Source organism: Ictidomys tridecemlineatus, chromosome 2 (genome assembly GCF_052094955.1).
Source record: "Ictidomys tridecemlineatus isolate mIctTri1 chromosome 2, mIctTri1.hap1, whole genome shotgun sequence".
In the NCBI taxonomy this organism is placed as follows: Eukaryota; Metazoa; Chordata; class Mammalia; order Rodentia; family Sciuridae; genus Ictidomys; species Ictidomys tridecemlineatus.
Window position 1 is genome coordinate 73,585,052 of NC_135478.1, and position 18,264 is coordinate 73,603,315.

The 18,264-nt window shown below is 41.3% G+C and overlaps 1 protein-coding gene across 12 annotated transcripts in view; it reads left to right on the top strand.

Annotated features, from left to right (window-relative positions):
• The window catches only part of Cabin1 (calcineurin binding protein 1), a 140,569-nt gene that overhangs the window by 15,802 nt on the left and 106,503 nt on the right, over positions 1 to 18,264 (top strand). For 8 of the 12 annotated variants that reach the window (XM_078038883.1, XM_078038885.1, XM_078038878.1 and 5 more), the window contains 7 exons: positions 2,325 to 2,459; positions 3,465 to 3,645; positions 9,750 to 9,879; positions 11,411 to 11,560; positions 12,547 to 12,962; positions 14,654 to 14,822; positions 17,377 to 17,513. In XM_078038883.1, the coding sequence (XP_077895009.1) occupies positions 2,325 to 2,459; positions 3,465 to 3,645; positions 9,750 to 9,879; positions 11,411 to 11,560; positions 12,547 to 12,962; positions 14,654 to 14,822; positions 17,377 to 17,513 (1,318 nt within the window). The remainder of the gene's footprint in view (positions 1 to 2,324; positions 2,460 to 3,464; positions 3,646 to 9,749; positions 9,880 to 11,410; positions 11,561 to 12,546; positions 12,963 to 14,653; positions 14,823 to 17,376; positions 17,514 to 18,264) is intronic. The other 4 variants (XM_021732645.3, XM_040289326.2, XM_021732642.3 and 1 more) reach the window with 3 other exon arrangements.

An 18,264-nucleotide genomic window follows, 5' to 3' on the forward strand; every position in this document is an offset into this window, starting at 1 on the left:
TTGAGTAGATCTCAGAAATGGAAACAGGTAAGACTGAGCAGGCATTCTAAGTACAGAGCTAATGCCAGATAGGTACAAGGTAGGAAGCCTTTAACTTAAGGGCACTGGCTCTGTGTTAACCTTTAGTCATACATATGTATATCTTTTTAGCACCTTTCCCCTTTGCTTATAAAAGTAAAACATGACCACTGAAAACAATTGAAAAGTATAAAAGATATACAAAAAAGTTTTTTTATAGTTATATGCATTGGTATACTTAATATTAAACTAAATTGGGTAATTATAATTCACAAATCATTGACATGATTATGCCCCGGACCACAGCTGATTCCTAAGAAGTATGTAGCCTAGCTGGTGGCATCACAGAGAGGCTTCTTAGGGTGAACCTTTTAAGGAATATAGAGAGTGGTGCTAGATGTAGGTGGTCATTAGGTGGAGGTCAGTTAAGAGTGCATCTGCTGTTGCTATTTAGTCTGTGAAGTAGACTCACACTATTTTTTGATCATACTAATTTTTTTGAAGAGTTCTATATTTTGAGGAGTAAAGATACTTGAGGCCTAGCCCTGGTCAGCTTGTTCTTGGGGACCTTCTTACAGTCTAAGCCAGACAACGGTAGAATATGAATGTATGGGTTTTGCTTTGAGTTTTCAGTCTTGATGGAATTCCTTAAGAACTCCAGGTTAGGTTTCTTGGATTAGTCAAGGGTTGCTTCCTGAGGATGGTATGTCCTCAGGTCTTGCTTATTCTGAACATGAAGAGTAGTGTGTTGGACTGGGGATGTGGCTCAAGCAGCAGCGCGCTCACCTGGCATGCGTGTGGCCTGGGTTTGATCCTCAGCACCACATACAAACAAAAGATGTTGTGTCCGCTGAAAACTAAAAAATAAATATTAAAAAAAAATTTCTCTCTCTTTCTCTCTCTCTCTTTAAAAAAAAAAAAGAGTAGTGTGTTGAGAGGCTGGGGCTGTAGCTCAGTGGCAGAGCGCTTGCCTAGCATGTGTGAGGCACTGGGTTTGATCCTTAGCACCATATAAAAATAAAAATAAACAAAGACATTAAAAAAAAAAGAATTGTGTGCGGAAGCCACTGGTTTCAGGACAAAACTGTAATATGGACTAGTTCCTGGAAATTGCTTCTTTGTGCCAGTGAGTTTTCTTTTAGAAAATGTTTTTGTCTTTGTCCTATGGGTAGAGTAATAGTTTTCTAATCAGTAATTTCTTAGAAGATACGTTTTCTAAGATTTTTCATAAAGATGTTTACAATATTTATTTTTAAGCTCATGTTTACCTTTGTTATTCAGGCTAGGAATGATTGTCCTTTTGTTACAGAGGTTATAAGACACTATTTAGTTAAAGTAACTTGTGTATGGTCTCATGACAATTACAAGGTTGGGAGCTCTGTTTCCTAACTCCTAATCCAGGGTTCCTTGGGTTGAAGTTCTAGGTCCTACCTGCTACCCCAGAAAGTCTCCTTATACTTTGTCCTCCGTCTTCAGTCCTACAGTGGGTAGGACTGGGCTGGCTTACAAATGCTGGTAAATGTTATCATTCAGACTTTGAGCCCTCAGATATAGTGATACTGGTTGGGAGGGTTCCTTCTGTCTCTGTTGGTGCCCATACTTTTACAAACTGCCTTATGGTGGTCTTTCTCTCAGTGAAGTTGGAGTTGCTGGGATCTTCTAGGAAAACCTATTCTAGCACCTTTATTTTCTAGTGGAGGCTGACACTGAAATGACTCAAGAGCCCATAGAAGAGGCTAGACTGGAAGCCAGGCATCCTGCAAACTATTTGCTGAAACTTTGTTTTAGTCAACTTTTTATCACTGTGACCAAAAGATATGAGAAGAAAAATGTAGAGGAGGAAAAGTTTATTTGGGACTCACAGTTTCAGAGGTCTTAGTCCATAGATGGCCAACTCTGTTGCTCTGGGCCCAAGGTAAGGCAGAACATTGTGGTGGAAGGGTGTTTAGGAGGAAGGCAGCTTAGGACATGGCAACAGGGAACTAGAGGAAAAGGTGGGAGAGAGGGAGGGAGGGGGAGAAAGAAAGAGAAATATTGCTTAACTGCTTACCAGGGACAAAATATGTTTTCTAAAAGCACACCCCCCAGTGACATACCTTCTCCAGCCATATCCAACCTGCCTAAGGTTACTATCCATATCAGTGAATTTAATTCACCGCTTAGGTTACACCTCATGATCTCAGTTCACTTCTGAAAATGGTTGCTTTGTCTCACACATGAGCTTTTGGGGAGTATCTCATATCTAAACTATAACAAGATTCAAGGCCTAGGTGTCATTTCTTTGGCCCTGTTTCTTTTGTTCACAGGCAGTTTCATCTGGTGATGAGAAAGAGGGATTGAAACACCCTGGGCTGATACTGAAATATTCCACATATAAGAACCTGGCTCAGTTGGCAGCCCAGCGAGAGGATCTGGAGACAGCCATGGAGTTCTACTTGGAGGTGCAGTTTGTTTGTTTGTTTGTTTTTTAATATCTTTATTTTATTTTTATGTGGTGCTAAGGATTGAACCCAGGGCTTCACACATGCTAGCCTAGCGCTCTACTGCTGAGCCACAACCCTAGCCCTGGAGGTGCAGTTTTGACAGCTCTTGGTTTTCTCTGTTTTAAAAGCTCTTGCTAAAGGGATGTGGTTGTAGTCTTGTTGGCCAAAAAGAATTTGTAGCAGTGCATCACCAAGCTGTTATATGTGGTTACTATTAACACCCATTGACTAGAAGGCCCTAGTCAATGGGTGTTAATAGTAACTACATACAGGCCTAGAGAGCAGTGGTGGGGCAAGGGCATGCTTGGGTGCAAAGACCTGCATGTGAATTCTTCCTCTGCTACCCAGTACACACGAGACTGTGAGTGAATTATTTGACCCTCTTGGTCTATACCTGTGTAGTGGAAATAATGAAAAAAGGACAGTTGTGAAGATCAAACTCGTTGATATGCATACAAGTATGAAGAACAGAGCTGACAATATTACCATTGCTCTATCTGGGTGCATCTGTAATGTGATAATTGGACACCATTCTAATTGCTTTCTAATTATTGTCTTGCAAGGAAGGTGTCTTTATCCTCATTTCAGTGATAAGGAAACAGGCTCAGGATCATTCTGTTAATCAGTAATGGAGCAGGGATGTGAACTAAGGTCTCTCCAAAGCATATAATCATTCTAGAGTCCCAGAAGATTGCCATATTTTCTTTTCATTCTACTCCTTCCCCTTCTTTTACCTGTTAAATTAACAAAATAGATTTAAAAATGTCCTGAGTTAAATAAATTGGTCCTTATAACTTATTATGTGTCATTTCTCTGGATCTTAAAATGTATGACTCTGGGGACTGTCTTTGCTAATCAATTATAAGGCAATCATGCCACTTTTGCCAATTAAGAGGGTAGTGCAATGGTAATGCTAGTACTTCTTGGGATCTCAGCAACCAAATGTGCATATGCTTCTTCCAGGCAGTAATGTTGGACTCAACAGATGTCAACCTCTGGTATAAAATTGGACATGTGGCCCTGAGACTCATCCGGCTCCCCCTAGCCCGTCATGCTTTTGAGGAAGGGCTGCGGTGTAATCCTGACCACTGGCCTTGCTTGGACAACCTCATCACTGTCCTGTACACCCTCAGTGATTACACAAGTGAGTCAGGCTTTGGTGCTTTCTCCATTTGCTTATATTTTTTGCATCAGAGGAGGGAGGGGGGTGGCTTGGGTATAAGCTGGTAGCCAAAGTTAACACTGACCGACTTTCTGCCAGACTGTCAAAGAGAATGAAATGTTATTATCTTATACCCCTAACTTATTATTTTGTCTTTTTTAAAAAAATATTTATTTATTTATTTATTTTAGTTGTAGTTGAACACAATACCTTTATTCCATTCATTTATTTTTATGTGGTGTAGAGGATCGAACCCAGGTCCCCGTGCATGCTAGGCGAGTGCTCTACCGCTGAGCCACAATCCCAGCCCCACCCCCCCTGCTTTTTTTTTTTTTTTAATGGTACTGGGGTTTGAATTCAGGGATGCTCTACCACAGAGCTGTCCTTTTTATGTTTTATTTTTAGACAGGATCTTGCTAAGTTGCTCAGGCTGGCCTCAAACTTGGGATCCTTCTGCTTCAGCCCTCCAAGTTACTGGGATCATAGTAATGCCATAGCCTTCTTGTCTTTCTTGATTTATCAGATGCTTTATAAAAATAAGTCATATTTTCTCTGAGTGATTTTTTTCCCTTTGTCTATCTTATTTCATCTGTGCATTGTCCCATCTTTTGTGTCTTAATCAGTTTGGGTTGCTGTAAAAATAAATACTCTAGATGAAGTGGCTTGAAAAACAGAGATTTATCTCTCACAATTCTGGAGTCTGGAAAGTTTTAAGATCAGTGTGCCAGCAAACTTGGTATCTGATCTTAGCTTTTTCCTTGGTTTGCAGAAGGCCATCTTCTTGGTATATCCCCACATGGCAAAAAGAGAGAGCTTGAGAGAACTCCAGACTCTTTCTCTTCTCTAAGAACATCACTGGGTATGGTGGCATATGCCTGTAATCCCAGTGGCTTGGGAGGCTGGGGCAGGAGGATCTCGAGTTCAAAGCCAGCCTCAGGAACTTAGTGAGGCTCTAAGCAACTCAGTGAGACCCTCTCTTAAATAAAATACAAAAAAAGGCTGTGCCTCAGTGATTAAGTGCCCCTTGGTTCAATCCCCAGTACCAAAGAACACCATTCCACTCCCATCATGGGGGATCCACATGCATAACCTCATCTAAACCTATATTACAAAGGCCTCATCTCCAAATACCATCACATGGGGATTAGAGCTTCAACAAATGAATTTTGGAGAGACACAAACGTTCAGTCTACAGTATTTTTCCCTGGACCCCCAAAATTCATGTCCTTCTTACATGCAAGAAATACATATTTTATTCCAGCAACCCTCAAACTTGTCTTAGCATCAATTCCAGAAATTCTCATCTAAATCATATATAGGTGAGATGGAATATAGTTCATCCTTGAGCAAACTTCTTCTCCATTTGTGAACCTGTTAAGCAAGATTAAGTCATGTACTTCCAAAATATAATGATAGGACAGACATAAACTAGACATTTCCTTCCAAAAGGGAGAAATAGGAAAGAAAGAAGGGTGGTGATGGGTCCAAAACATATCAAGGCAAATTTCGTTAGGTCAAAAGGCTCAGGAATAATTCTCTTTGGTCTTATGCTCTGCCCTTTAGGCCCATTGGGGAGAGTGTCACTCCCACAACTCAGTGGTTTGACCCTATGTTTCTTACTTTGTAGGGCCTTATCCCTGAGACACTGATCTGGGATATCCTGGCTCATGCCAACTGGAGAGATAGCCCACCGTTTAAGGAACAAGCCCTGCCTCCTATGGTAGGAGTGGAGGAGTGGCAGCCTAATGACCCGAAATTATATTTGGGATCCTTCTTCCACTTATTTATATATTTTTGTATTCATTCATTCATTCATTCATTCATTCATTCATCCATCTATCCATATTTTTGCAGTGCCACATACATGCCAAGCCAGTGCTCTACTACTGGGTCATGTCCCCAGCCCCTCTTATTTCCTTTCCTTTTTTTTTTTTTTTTTTTAAAGGATAGCACACATTCATAGCCTTTCTTTATTCCCTCCTGTTTTTTTCTATTCCCTTTATTCCCAACTTGTGGTGTTTCTGCTAGTATAATTCCATTTCTGTTCCTAGCTTCTGCTGAGATAACTGATTAAGTTTGTTTTTCATACATAAATCTTGTTATCAAATGGTTGATTGCCACATACAAGTATTTTCTTCAGAACAAGCTTTTGCAATTTTTGCAATATATATAGGCTGAGAATATTCCCTATCTTTAAGTCCTCATTTCTTTTTGCTAAGTAATTCCCCTTTTAATTCATTGTATTAGGTTGGATTCATTTCTCTCTTCTTGTATTTTACTATACAGTTGTCCTTTGGTGTCTGTGGGTGATTGGTTCTAGTACCTCCCTGGGTAGCAAAATCTGTGGATGCTCAAATCCCTTATACAAAATAGCATAGTATTGCATATAACCTATGCACATCTTCCTGTATACTTTAAATCATCTCTAGATTGCTTCTAATACATAATACAATGTAAATGAATAGTGTTATATGGTATTGTTTAGGGAATAATTACAAAAGTCAGACACAATTTTTTTTTCCAAATATTTTTGGTCTGTAGTTGGTTGAATCTGCCAATGCAGAACCTGTGGGTATGGAGGGTTAACTAAGCTGTCAAGAAGAACTGTGCTATACTTTAACACTTTGCTTAGGAATCTACTTAGGTAAATATTTAATTTCATTGCTCACTAATTCTCCCTTTCATAAAACACTAGAACAATTCAGCTAAGTGCTTTGCATCTTTATAACATGAATCACTTTTTCTTTGTTGTCCAATAACATGTTCTTCATTTCTGCCTGAGACCTCAGCAGAATTGCCCTTAATATCCATATTTCTACTGACATTCTGGATGTAATTATGCACTTTCTCAACAGCTTCTGGCCTTTTTTTTCTTTGAGCCCTTACCAGAGTCACCTTTAACAATCCCTTCATGGTAATATGACTTTTACTGGCATGTACCTCAGAACTCTTCAGTTTTCTACCCATTACCTAGTTTAAAGCTGCTTATACATTTGTAGGTATTTGTTATAATAGCAACTCATTCCTCAATGCCCACTTCTGTCTTAGTTCAAACTATTATAACAAAATGATAGATTGGGTGGCTTAGACAATAAACATTTATTTCTTGCAGTTCTGGAAGCTGGGAAATCTTTTCTCCCCTTTCGTTTTAAGAGCTAAATGGCAACAGAATGGAGTATGTTGAGAAGTGCAAGGCCTTGCTCACTCTTCTACCTCTAGTTCTTGTTCTCCAGAACCATTTTAAAAAATATTTTTAATTGAGGCAAAACACACACACACACACGAATAAATAAATATATAAATAAAATAAAAATAAAGTGCACAATGAGGCCCATCAATTTGTGTATGTGAAAATACTTCAATATATGAAACATTTGCTACAACCCAGAAGGCAGGCTACTTAGGCCCTTTCCACTCATTACCACCCCATAAAGCAACTTTGTTCTCTCCCTTTTATAAGAGATTAACTTTGCCAATAGTTGAACTTCTTTGCAGTAGAGTCAGAAGTCTTCTCATCCTGGCTTTCTCTGCTTGTCATCCTGTCTGTGAGTACACCCATGTAGGACATAGCAGCCACTAGGTCTTTTTCATTGCTGTGTAGTCTGTACTATTTAACAATTCTATTTGTGGACATTTGGGGTTTTTTTTTCCACCTCTGGGCTCTTACGCATAAAGCTGTTATAAACATTTCTTGTATATATATCCTTCAGTAGACATATGCACTTGTTCTGAAGTTTCCTCCAATTTTTATCACCAACAGAATATGACAGTTCTATAGTATGACATTTTGACTAGCAGTTTTGTCTTTCAGAGGCTTTTAGTTTCTTTTTGTATTTCCTCCTACAGTTTGGGTACGTACCATCTTCGATTTTCAGCCAACAAGTTTAGTTTTTGTACCTCTCTTTTATGGTAGAAATTATGCTTGGTAAGGTCCTTGTGGGAAATACATAATTGGGGGCCTGTACACAGGTTCTCCAGAAATAGAGCCAATTAGATATGCATATACATATATAGAAAAAGATTTATTATAAGGAATTGGCACATGTAATCATGGAAGTTGACAAGTTCCAAGATCTATAGGATGAGGTGGTGAGCTGGAGACCCAGGCGAGCAAGTCCAATGGCCTTCAACCCCAGAGAATTGATCGTGTAGTTCCAGTCTGTAGGCTGGCAGGCCCAGGAAGAGCTGCTGTTTTGATCCATTGAGAAGACAAGAAAAATCAGTGTTCAAGTTTGAAGTCAGGCAGGCAGGAAAAATTCTCTTTTATTTGGAAAGGTCAGCCTTTTTGTTCTACTAAGGCCTTTACTTGATTAGATGAGGCCCACTCACATTTGGGAGTGTAACCTATTTTATTCCATCCCTGATTTAAAATTTAATTTCATCACAGAAATACACAAAATTTTGTTTGACCGAAGTCTGGACATCTTGTGGTTCAGTCAAATTGACACATAAAGTTAATCATCACAGGGATTGAACTGATTCATATTAGAGCCCCATAAATTTTCCATTCATTTAATACAAAAAGTAAAAGCAGCATGTTGAATTCATGCTTAATGAGATAAGAAGGCAGGGTGTTGGGTTAAGGCCTATTAACCTCCTCTTGTTTCCTTGAGATTTCTCAGGTCTTCCCTCTGTAGAATGGTAAGCATAATACAGATAGCAAGCTTACCTCACTGCAGGTGATATGCCTGCTAAGAGCAAGCACCATCCAAATTCCCAGTTCCTCCCTGGTTTTCTCTCTGGAAGTTTCTGATGGCTACCCTCAGGTCCCACTGTGCTCCCAGAAGAACCATGTTCCTTGTTTACCTGAGGTAGGCATATTTGGACCAGTTTAGTATGCAGCATGCTGGGTGCAGACCCTTTGTATGCCTTCAAAGGCATGGCCCCTGACTAGTGTCATGAGTAGGCTCTTCTGTCTCCTGAATTGGTACATCAGAAACATATTATTTCCTCCTCTCCCAAGACCTCCATGCTCAGATCACTTCTGTTCTGGCTTTCCTCCTTTTGCTCCAGTTCCTTCTTTTTCTGGTTATTCTTGATAGGAGTGAACTGCAGCCTAACCACATTCAAATTGAGAAACATAGCAGGGCATGATGGTAGTCCCAGTGCCCAGGCAGAGTGGAGTTGGTACTTTACTGCATCCTTGAGTGCTCACTGGTGAGACCTGGCAACACAGAGTAGCTGGGAACTCAGTGGTACTGTTTGCCAGGGGCTAGTCCCACTTATAAGGGATAAAGGCTTTTATAACTCACATTGTAGTTCTGCTTCATGAATCTGTCATCCTGTTTGTCTCTAAGCATTAGTTCATCTATTACTGTCTCCAGTCCTGGAGGAGCCAGAATTGGCATAGGCTTTCCAGATCAATGACTTGAGAAAGGTACTTGATTACATGAAGGAAGTACACATCTTAAATTGTAGACAATAACTTTAAGAATAGTTTAAAAGGAAAAGAAGAAATGTTGGAAAATAGAGGTAAATAAAATTTAAAAGAAAAAATAGTTTTATATGTACCAATGGAATCCCACTATGGGTCTTGTTTTTTCCTTTCTCTTTTCGCAATGCTATATTATGGCCTTCTTTCTGGTCATTTCAGCACATTCTTTGAGCATTTGTACAATGGCTACTTGGCAACCTAGTGTGTGGATCAGCTGAACTTCACTTAACCAGGTCCCTATGGTGGGGCAGAGTAGTTACCAGATTTTTTGAAGGAGGTTTTCCACTTGGCCAATATCTCATCACTGTGAGCCCCATGTGTTTTTTTTTTGTTTTTTTTTTTTCTGTAGCAATTCCTAGAAGTGGGATTGCAGCGTCAAGGTCCTTTACAAAGTTCATATAGTTTATCCTCTGCTGGCAGTGTTTGGGTCTGTTCATGTTGGAGTGCCCCATCTATATTATAATATTATAATATACTATTATATGATATTATAATCTTAGAAATCTTTCTTAATGGGATTGGATAAAGTGCTGTCTTGCAATTATTACCAAACATTTCTTTGATTCCAGAGTGGGAACATTTTCCTTCTATTAACTGGCAAGTCCAGGGTTTCCAAGTGTAGTCTCAAAAGTCCTATTTCTTTCCCTGCCAGCGTGTCTATACTTTATTTGCAAAGCACTGGAGAAGGATTGCAGGTACAGCAAAGGGCTGGTTCTCAAGGAGAAGATCTTCGAGGAACAGCCTTGTCTCCGGAAGGACTCTCTCAGAATGTTCCTCAAATGGTAAGTCTGTGTCATCCCATATGGTTGCACCCTTCCCTGTACAGCTGATAAATAGCAGGAGTGCACCTCATTCTCTCAGGTCCTGAACTCCTAGTAGGTGGAGCCCTGAATTCCAGGGCTTCATCTCCTATAGTGGCCCCTTAACTAATGAGCTTACTCAACCTGCCTTATTTATCTCTCAGCTGTACCTGAGCTTGGCTCTGCTTTCTCAGGTTGAGGTAAACATAATTGCTGCTCTCCTTTCCTACTGCCCTCAAAGTTTTCAGTGTTTTTTTAGTTGTCTTCTGGATGCTTATGACAGCCTGCTTCCCCCTTATCTCCTTTCTCCTTATCAAGGTTCTGTCTCCAGTACTGCTCAAGTTCAGTATTCCAAGCATACCTCTGATCTTGTGCTGTTTCTGCCTTGCCTCCAGGATAGAACCCAGCTGCATCATCCAGGAGGTTCTAGCCTGGTCCTCTGGTTTTCACTCTCACCTCTTGTTTTTCCTCTCAAGCTTCTTTTGTTAGAGTTGCTTCAGGTACCTGGTAGACTCCAGGCTTGGCCCTGTTGTGTACCATTCTGTCTCCTCTCTCTGGTTCCCACTGTGTAGTAATCTGGTTCTCAAGGAGAAGATCTTCGAGAAATAGCCTTGTCATCTTCCCATCCCTCTGCTTGTCCTGCGGTTGCTCCTCCTTCACATTTCAATTCCCAGTGGTGTTTCTGCCACTTTCTGTGTGCTAGGTGAACCTCCCCCAAACCTCCAGACGAGCCAGCTCCTCTTGCCCTTTTGTATTAGAACTCAACTATTTAGGGATACTGGGGTGTTTTGTTTTAATCTGTCCTCCATGAGCTTATGCCTGTGTTCACATCTGTTATGAGGGAACCAAGTCCCTGAGTGGCTATGTTGGGTAGCCCTGTTAGGATCAGGACAGTCTGTACAGGAGGGCAGTTTTTGTTGGGTCACTTCAAGCAGAGTGTGACTTTGGAAGGGCATCTGAGGCCTCAGCGCCATACCCTTATTGTATTTGGGGGATACCATTGACTTTGGTGAGTTGGTTTGTCTAATGGTTTTTTGGTTGGGTTGTGCAGTATAGGATAGTTAAATGCTTTTAAATTTTTCTATAAATAATCAAGAGCATGATTTTATTTGCTGTGGCTTTTCAAGGCATTATGATTATATTAATACATACAAAAACCCTTTCTCTGGCTGAGGTTGTGGCTCAGCAGTAGAGCCTAGCATGTGCAAGGCACTGGGTTCAATCCTCAGCACCACATAAAAATAAATAAATAAAATAAAGTTTAAAAAAATCCCTTTCTCTTCTCAGTTGTGGGTTTTAGAAGGAACAAAGGTTGTTAGTCATTTCTAGTTATGGGGGTATTAAGAATGCTAGTTACTGCCCATTTGAGGCCAAATTCAAGTGGTTATTTTATATGTGAGAAGAATGGATACAGGCTAAAGGATGTTAACTTAAACACATCCCTCTCTATAAAATTTCAGCCTTGGCTCTAGATTGTAACATTGTAATTTCTCCCTGTTTTACATGTTTTTAGTGACATGTCAATTCATGATGTGTCAGTGAGTGCTGCTGAGACAAAGGCCATCGTAGATGAGGCCCTGGGACTTCGGAAAAAGAGGCAAGCATTGATTGTGCGGGAGAAGGAGCCAGACCTGAAACTGGTGCAGCCAATCCCCTTCTTCACGTAGGTTATTTTGTGTCTCTAGGAACGCTGGGTTGGCTAGTGGACCCTCTGTGGGACACCACGTTGCAGAGGAGAGAGAAGCCCCAAGCTTGACCTTGAGCTGATGTCATGGGTAGAGGCTGGGAGCACCAATGCCAGAAGGCTGGAGACATGGACCTATTCTTTGACTACTAAGTAGCAGCTCAGTTCTTTTTCAAGTATGCCCAGTCTTAGTTCCTCTTGGCTCTCACGATTGTTGACCCCAGCCATCTGCCATGTTTCTGTAAGGCCCTATCCAGAGATGAAAAGAAAACTAAAGCACTTGCCAGAAGGAAACTGGAAAATCTTGAGTTGATCCCAGGTTTGAAGTTCCCTGGCTGTCAAGTTTGTGCTTTCCTTCCTGCAAGATGGAACTCTGAAGGTCACCCTTGTGAGCCCTATGATATGTGAGAGGCCCTCTCCCATCAAGAAGGGCACGCTGGTATTAGGGTAGTTTAGCCCATTTGTGAACTCTGGCATTCAATTTCTGTTTTAAAAAATTCTGACATTGAATCTTAAACCTTTAAATTTAGTATGCCTTGGCATCAGTGTTCTATCCCCTGCACCTCCCTCCCCGACATATGTACGCCTTCCTCAGAGACATTGTCTAGGAGTTCCTTTCCTGGATCAGACACACCGGGATCCGGTTCTGGCACTCCTGCTGTTATTAGCTGGTGACCATTGGAACACTAACTGCTATTTAAAAATCAGGAAAGCCGCATCCCTTTAGTAAAAGAACATTAGGAGCTTCTCCTGGGTGAGGAGCAGGAAAGTGCCAGTCCCTGCTTCTACTGTCTCAGGCTACTCCACCTTCAGATGTATTATGCTCAAGATTTTGTCACTTACAACAATGACAAAATGTTAACTATCTCCCTTCACTCCCATGGAAGTTATAGTTCCAAAAGCATCTCTGTTGTCTTTCTATAACAACAAGGTGCTGACCAGGTGTGGTGGCTCTTTCTTTGCAGGTGGAAGTGCCTTGGAGAGAGCTTGCTGGCTATGTACAACCACCTCACCACCTGTGAGCCCCCACGACCCAGCCTTGGCAAGAGAATTGACCTGTCTGACTACCAGGACCCCAGCCTGCTGCTAGCATCCTCCATGGTGGTGACGCCTGTCAGTGTGATCCAGCCGAGCCCTGTCAACACCAACCCAGCCATAGCTGTGGCTGAGCCTGTGCTCTCCTATACCTCTGTGGCAACAGCTAGCTTCCCACTGCACAGTCCCAGCTTGCTGGATACAAGCACTGCTGTGGGTGAGCAGGCCTCTTGGAGTCCGCTTCTGGAGAGACCCTATTTGCTGACCTCAGCAGGAATGAGAGCATTGGTGTTCCCTGGCCTCTCCAGGGAGATGAGACATGCTGATCCTCATGGCATAAGTGGAAGTGAGAGCCCATCGCCCTGTAGAGGAGCCTATCTGCCTGTCCCCAGGGCCAGCACTTCAGTACTAAAGCCCCTACAGGGAGGTTGTGGGGCACTGGGATAGAGTTCCTTGCTCATTGACAGCAACCAGTCTCCCCACCCCAGTTGCTGAGTCACACTTTGTGAAATGGACACTGCCAGATCCCCTCTAGCTTGCTACATGCATTCTGAGTACTTTGACCTTAGAAAATCAAGTCAGTAAAATCACCACCAAGTGGTAGTATATTTTTGTGATTTTTTTTTTTTCAAAAAAATTTTTAAAAAATTTTTTTGCTGAGTGTACTACAGGGATACTGCCACATCGATGTTCATAGCAGCACAATTCACAATAGCTAGACTGTGGAACCAACCCCAATGCCCCTCAATAGATGAAAGGATAAAAAAAATGTGGCATTTATACACAATGGAGTACTATGCAGCACTAAGAAATGACAAAATCATGGAATTTGCAGGGAAATGGATGGCATTAGAGCAGATTATGCTAAGTGAAACTAGCCAGTCCCTAAAAAACAAATGCCAAATGTCTTCTTTGATATAATGAGAGCAACTAAGAACAGAGCAGGGAGGAAGAACAGGAGGAAAAGAGTAACATTAAACAGAGTCATGAGGTGGGAGGGAAAGGGAGAGAAAAGGGAAATTGCATGGAAATGGAAGGAGACCCTCATTGTTATACAAAATTACATATAAGAGGTTGTGAGGGGAATGGGAAAAAAATAAGGAGAGAAATGAATTACAGTAGATGGGGTAGAGAGAGAAGATGGGAGGGGAGGGGAGGGGGGATAGTAGAGGATAGGAAAGGTAGCAGAATACAACAATTACTATTATGGCATTATGTAAAAATGTGGATGTGTAACTGATATGATTCTGCAATCTTTGTAATGTTTTGAATAACCAATAAAAAAATAAATTAATTTTTTTGCCATACTCAGCATTGAACCCAGGTACATTCTACCAACTGAGCTACATCCCCAACCTTTTTTAGTATTTCTGTTTTTCTTTTTGAAACAAGATCTCAGCTAAGTTGCTGAGGCTGGTTTGAACTTGTGATCCTTCTGCCTCAGCCTCTGAGTAGCTGAGATTATAGACATGCACCACGGTGCCTCACTTATTTTAGTGGTTTTTATTATCTCTGGAGTTATAAAAAAATTTTTGACAAAGCTCCCACAATTTTCCTTAATTTCTCTGTCACTGCAAAAAAAGAATGATAGAAATTTTTGAATGAATACATGCCTAGTTGTTTCTAACTTTCTTTCTTAATTATACATGGATTTCCTCTGTTCTCTGGGTATTTCACATAGTTTTTTTGGTATTTTCATACCCCTTTGTTCAGAGGGTCCTGGATAGGGTCAATACCACTCACTTCATCTACTCCCAGTGAGGGAATAGTAAAGCCTTATTCTCATAAGGCTCCAGAGGGATAAAGATGCTCTGAGACCTGGCTTGTGGGTCTTGTCAACTCAAGAAAGGTGTGAGAGTTAAGGGGTTTTAAATTTATTTTACTGAAGACTCTGTTGTTGAAAAAGAAAGATTTCTTGAATGTCAAAGAAAAATTCAGTGCTGATAGTTGTAAAACAGGGAAACTAATCGCATCTGTGGAGTACATTTTTTTCACCTCTGCTACCTTATAAGGTTTTAATTTGTGTTCTTTGTGAAGGCGATGTTTCTGGGGGAGATAAATCCAAGAAAGGGGTAAAGCGGAAGAAGATTTCAGAAGAGAGTGGAGAGACTGCAAAGCGGAGATCTGCCCGTGTCCGAAACACCAAGTGTAAAAAAGAAGAGAAAGTGGACTTCCAGGAGCTTCTGGTGAAGTTCTTGCCATCCAGGTATTGTGCACAATTTTTCTGTTTGACAAAACAGTATATGCACAAACTGCCACCCTATACCCTCAGTAATATTTCTTATTGAATCACCATCCTCTCTTCTGGGTACCTCCTTTGTTTTCCTTTAACATCTGTGCAAATATCCATCATACTGGACCAAGATCTTGGATTTTCATGCCTCTTCCTGCCTCTGAACTTCCTAAGGTAGAAGGGTGTGACTTGTTAATCTTTTGAGGACTGGGGACTTCTAGGGAGCTAAAGACAACACATAATTTTGTTAATCAGCTTTCTGACACTATGACAGAGTGCCTAAGCTTAAGGGGTTGGGATTATAGCTCAGTGGTAGAGCACTTGCCTAGCACATGTGAGGCACTGGGTTCAATCCTCAGCACCACATTAAAATAAATACCTACATCTATAACTAAAAAAATGTTTTAAAAAAATCAGCTTAAAAGGTTTATTATTGGCTCATGATTTCAGAGGTTTTAGTCTTTGGTTGCTTGGACCTTTTATCTTTGGGCCTGTGGTGAGGCATGTCATGTTGGAAGCATATGAGACTTACTTCATCCAACTGGTCCCTATCCCTAAAGTGTTCACCAACTCCCAATAGCTCCAATCAGCCATAGAGGGAGCCTTCAATACACAAGTTTTGGGGGGACATTTAAGGTCCAAACCATAACACATGTCCTGTGCACATACAGATATCTGCTTATTGCTGAGAGCCTGGGGCCACAGTGCCTTACTTAGATGTAAATGCTTGTCAAACCCCATTTGAAAGGACTTCTTTCAGGGAGCAAACCCTATTTGAAAGGAGCTTCTTTCAGGGAGTGGGTGCTTACTTGATTTTCTCCAGGTTCAGCAATATTCCCTTGTTTTCTGAGAAGGTAGAAGAAGAGCTTGTAAGGTGTTCCTTGGTTTCACTGGTTCTTAGTGTTCCTCAGAGAAACGTAGGGGAGGAGAAAGTGCCAAGTTCTCTAGAGCTGGGAGGGACCCTGGCCCCACTGCTCCCTATATAATAGATATCTCACCAGTCCTACTTTTTTTTTTTTGTTCTTACTTGATCACCTTCAGAGGCTTCAAGGCCCTGTATTTCTGAGCCTTCCCAGGGTTTATTGTGCCAGTAAGCAGGCTTCTTGATAACTCCTTTCCTCTACCTTTAGCTGAGTGGAAAAAGCATTTAGTCACTTTAGTCTATCTTTCTGCCTTCTAACATCTGTTTGGCACATCTTTTTTCTGTAGGGCTTCCTTTCATATCTCCTGTATCTTTTTGTGTTCATAACCTTTCTTATTCCTTCATGGTTACTGGAAAGGAGTTTGGGAGGTAACTATTTATGTATAGTATGCCATCTGACCAGGAGTTTTCAGCTGTCATTTTGTCTTGCGACAGTTTCAGTGGCAATTTCATCAAAGTCCAGAAGGAATAGCCAGAAGCTTTAGGAGAATTATAAATCTGTTTTACAGCAGGATTCCTAATTTTACTAACTTGTTGCCTTTCTGTGGTGAAGGTGAAATGCTTCAAATAAAGGTTAATCTCAGCATGCAGTTAATGTGGACCAAAGTGAGGGTATAGTTTGTTCTGATAAATTTCTCCTGAGGTATGATACCAAAAGATTTCTCCTTGGAAGAGCTGCAGGATTTAAACTTTGGAAGAGTGACCAACTTCCCCTTAACCATGCTGTTCTACCTTGAGAACTTGCTCCTCAGCCCCCTTTATGTGGAATGGTTTCTACTTTATTTCAGTTGTTGGTCTTCTGAAAGGTTTTAGTGTTCACTTCCTTGAATTTTCAGGCAACAATATGGAAGCTTGCTCAATAGATTCTCTCTGGGAGTGTGCAATAAGTGAGCGAACACATTTACAAGTGTACTGAGTATTTATGCTGTAAAAATGCTGGCTTGAGATAAAGCCACAAAGATAGCCAAGGCATGATACCTGAGAGCAGTTTGAAAGAATGATTTCTCCTGGGAGAGGTCTCTCTAATCCCAAGATTGGGCCAGGCCCAGAGGCCCAGAACCAAGCTCAGAAGGGCCTGATGTACCCGCCACGTTCTCACCCACACACTTTTTTCTTGTTTGCCAGACATCTTCCTCCCTGCAGGGTGTAGAGCATATCTAATTTCATCCAGCCTGTGGCTTTGTGCCTGCTTTTTTGCTAGCCCTTCTCTGTTGTCAGCCTGAATGATTTTGTTCTCTGTTTCAAGCACTCTGTTGTGGTTGGTCCCTATCTAGGTTGATTATAATTGTGCTTTTTGTCTGTTTCTCCTATTAGAAGATAAACTTCCTGCAGGCAGGCTGTATTCTGGCACCTAGTATCATGCTGGGCACATGGCTGATACAGAGCAATCATCTGTTGATGGATAAATGAATGAGTGAGACCAGACACCAGCTCACAAAATCCTGGAGAGAGGCAGAACTACCTGGAGGCTTGGACCTTGCCACTCACTTATTTTAGTCTACTTCACCCTGTCTCTGATTTAGTTTTTCTTAATAGGAAAAATTCAGATGCTTATATCAGAATGAGTGATATGAGACTTTAGTAACTTTGACACATTCCATGCAGGTTAAGAAAGCTGGACCCTGAGGAGGAAGATGATTCCTTTAATAACTATGAAGTCCAATCAGAAGCCAAACTGGAAAACTTCTCAAGCATGGGGCCTCATCGACTGTCCTTTGACTCGGCCACGTTCATGGAATCTGGTAAGAATTAGTAATATGGTTAATCACTGCTGGAAATTCTTCCTCAAATTTTCCTATAACCTGCCTATGTTTTATTCTGGGAAGATGGTTTGGGGAGGTTTTTTAAGCTTTGATCAAAGAGCTACCTGGATTTGCTTGGGCCTGAGCCCTGTGGCTAACTGGTAGGTCTATTGAAATGTTCAGCCTTATACTTGCTGTGCTCTTGAAAGCTGTGTGCTCCCTGAAGGCTGAATTCAGAGACTTGGCTTTACAACTTGAATCTATATGACCATAGCTGTTGAATGCGTATTATGTGCCAGACACTGTGCAATACTGTATGTGTATTATCTCATTAAGCATACAAAGCAGCATTTGGAAGTCAGCCCTTTTGATGCCCACCTTAGACATGGTGATTATTATTATTATTTTTTAAGAGAGAGAGAGAATTTTTTAATATTTATTTTTTAGTTTTCGGCGGACACAACATCTTTGTTTGTATGTGGTGCTGAGGATTGAACCCCGGGCCGCACGCATGCCAGGCGAGCGCGCTACCGCTTGAGGCACATCCCCAGCCCTAGACATGGTGATTATGAGAGGCTTGCTCACAACTGATGAGGGCTGGAGCCAGGCACTGAACCCCAATAGCCTGACCTCAGCACTGCAACTTGATACCATGTTTACCTGCATTGAGTGGTGGAGGAGGGCACAAGTTCTCCTCTTTTAAAGAAAATAGGAGACTGGACATAGGAGGTCCCCTTCATCCAGGTTCTCT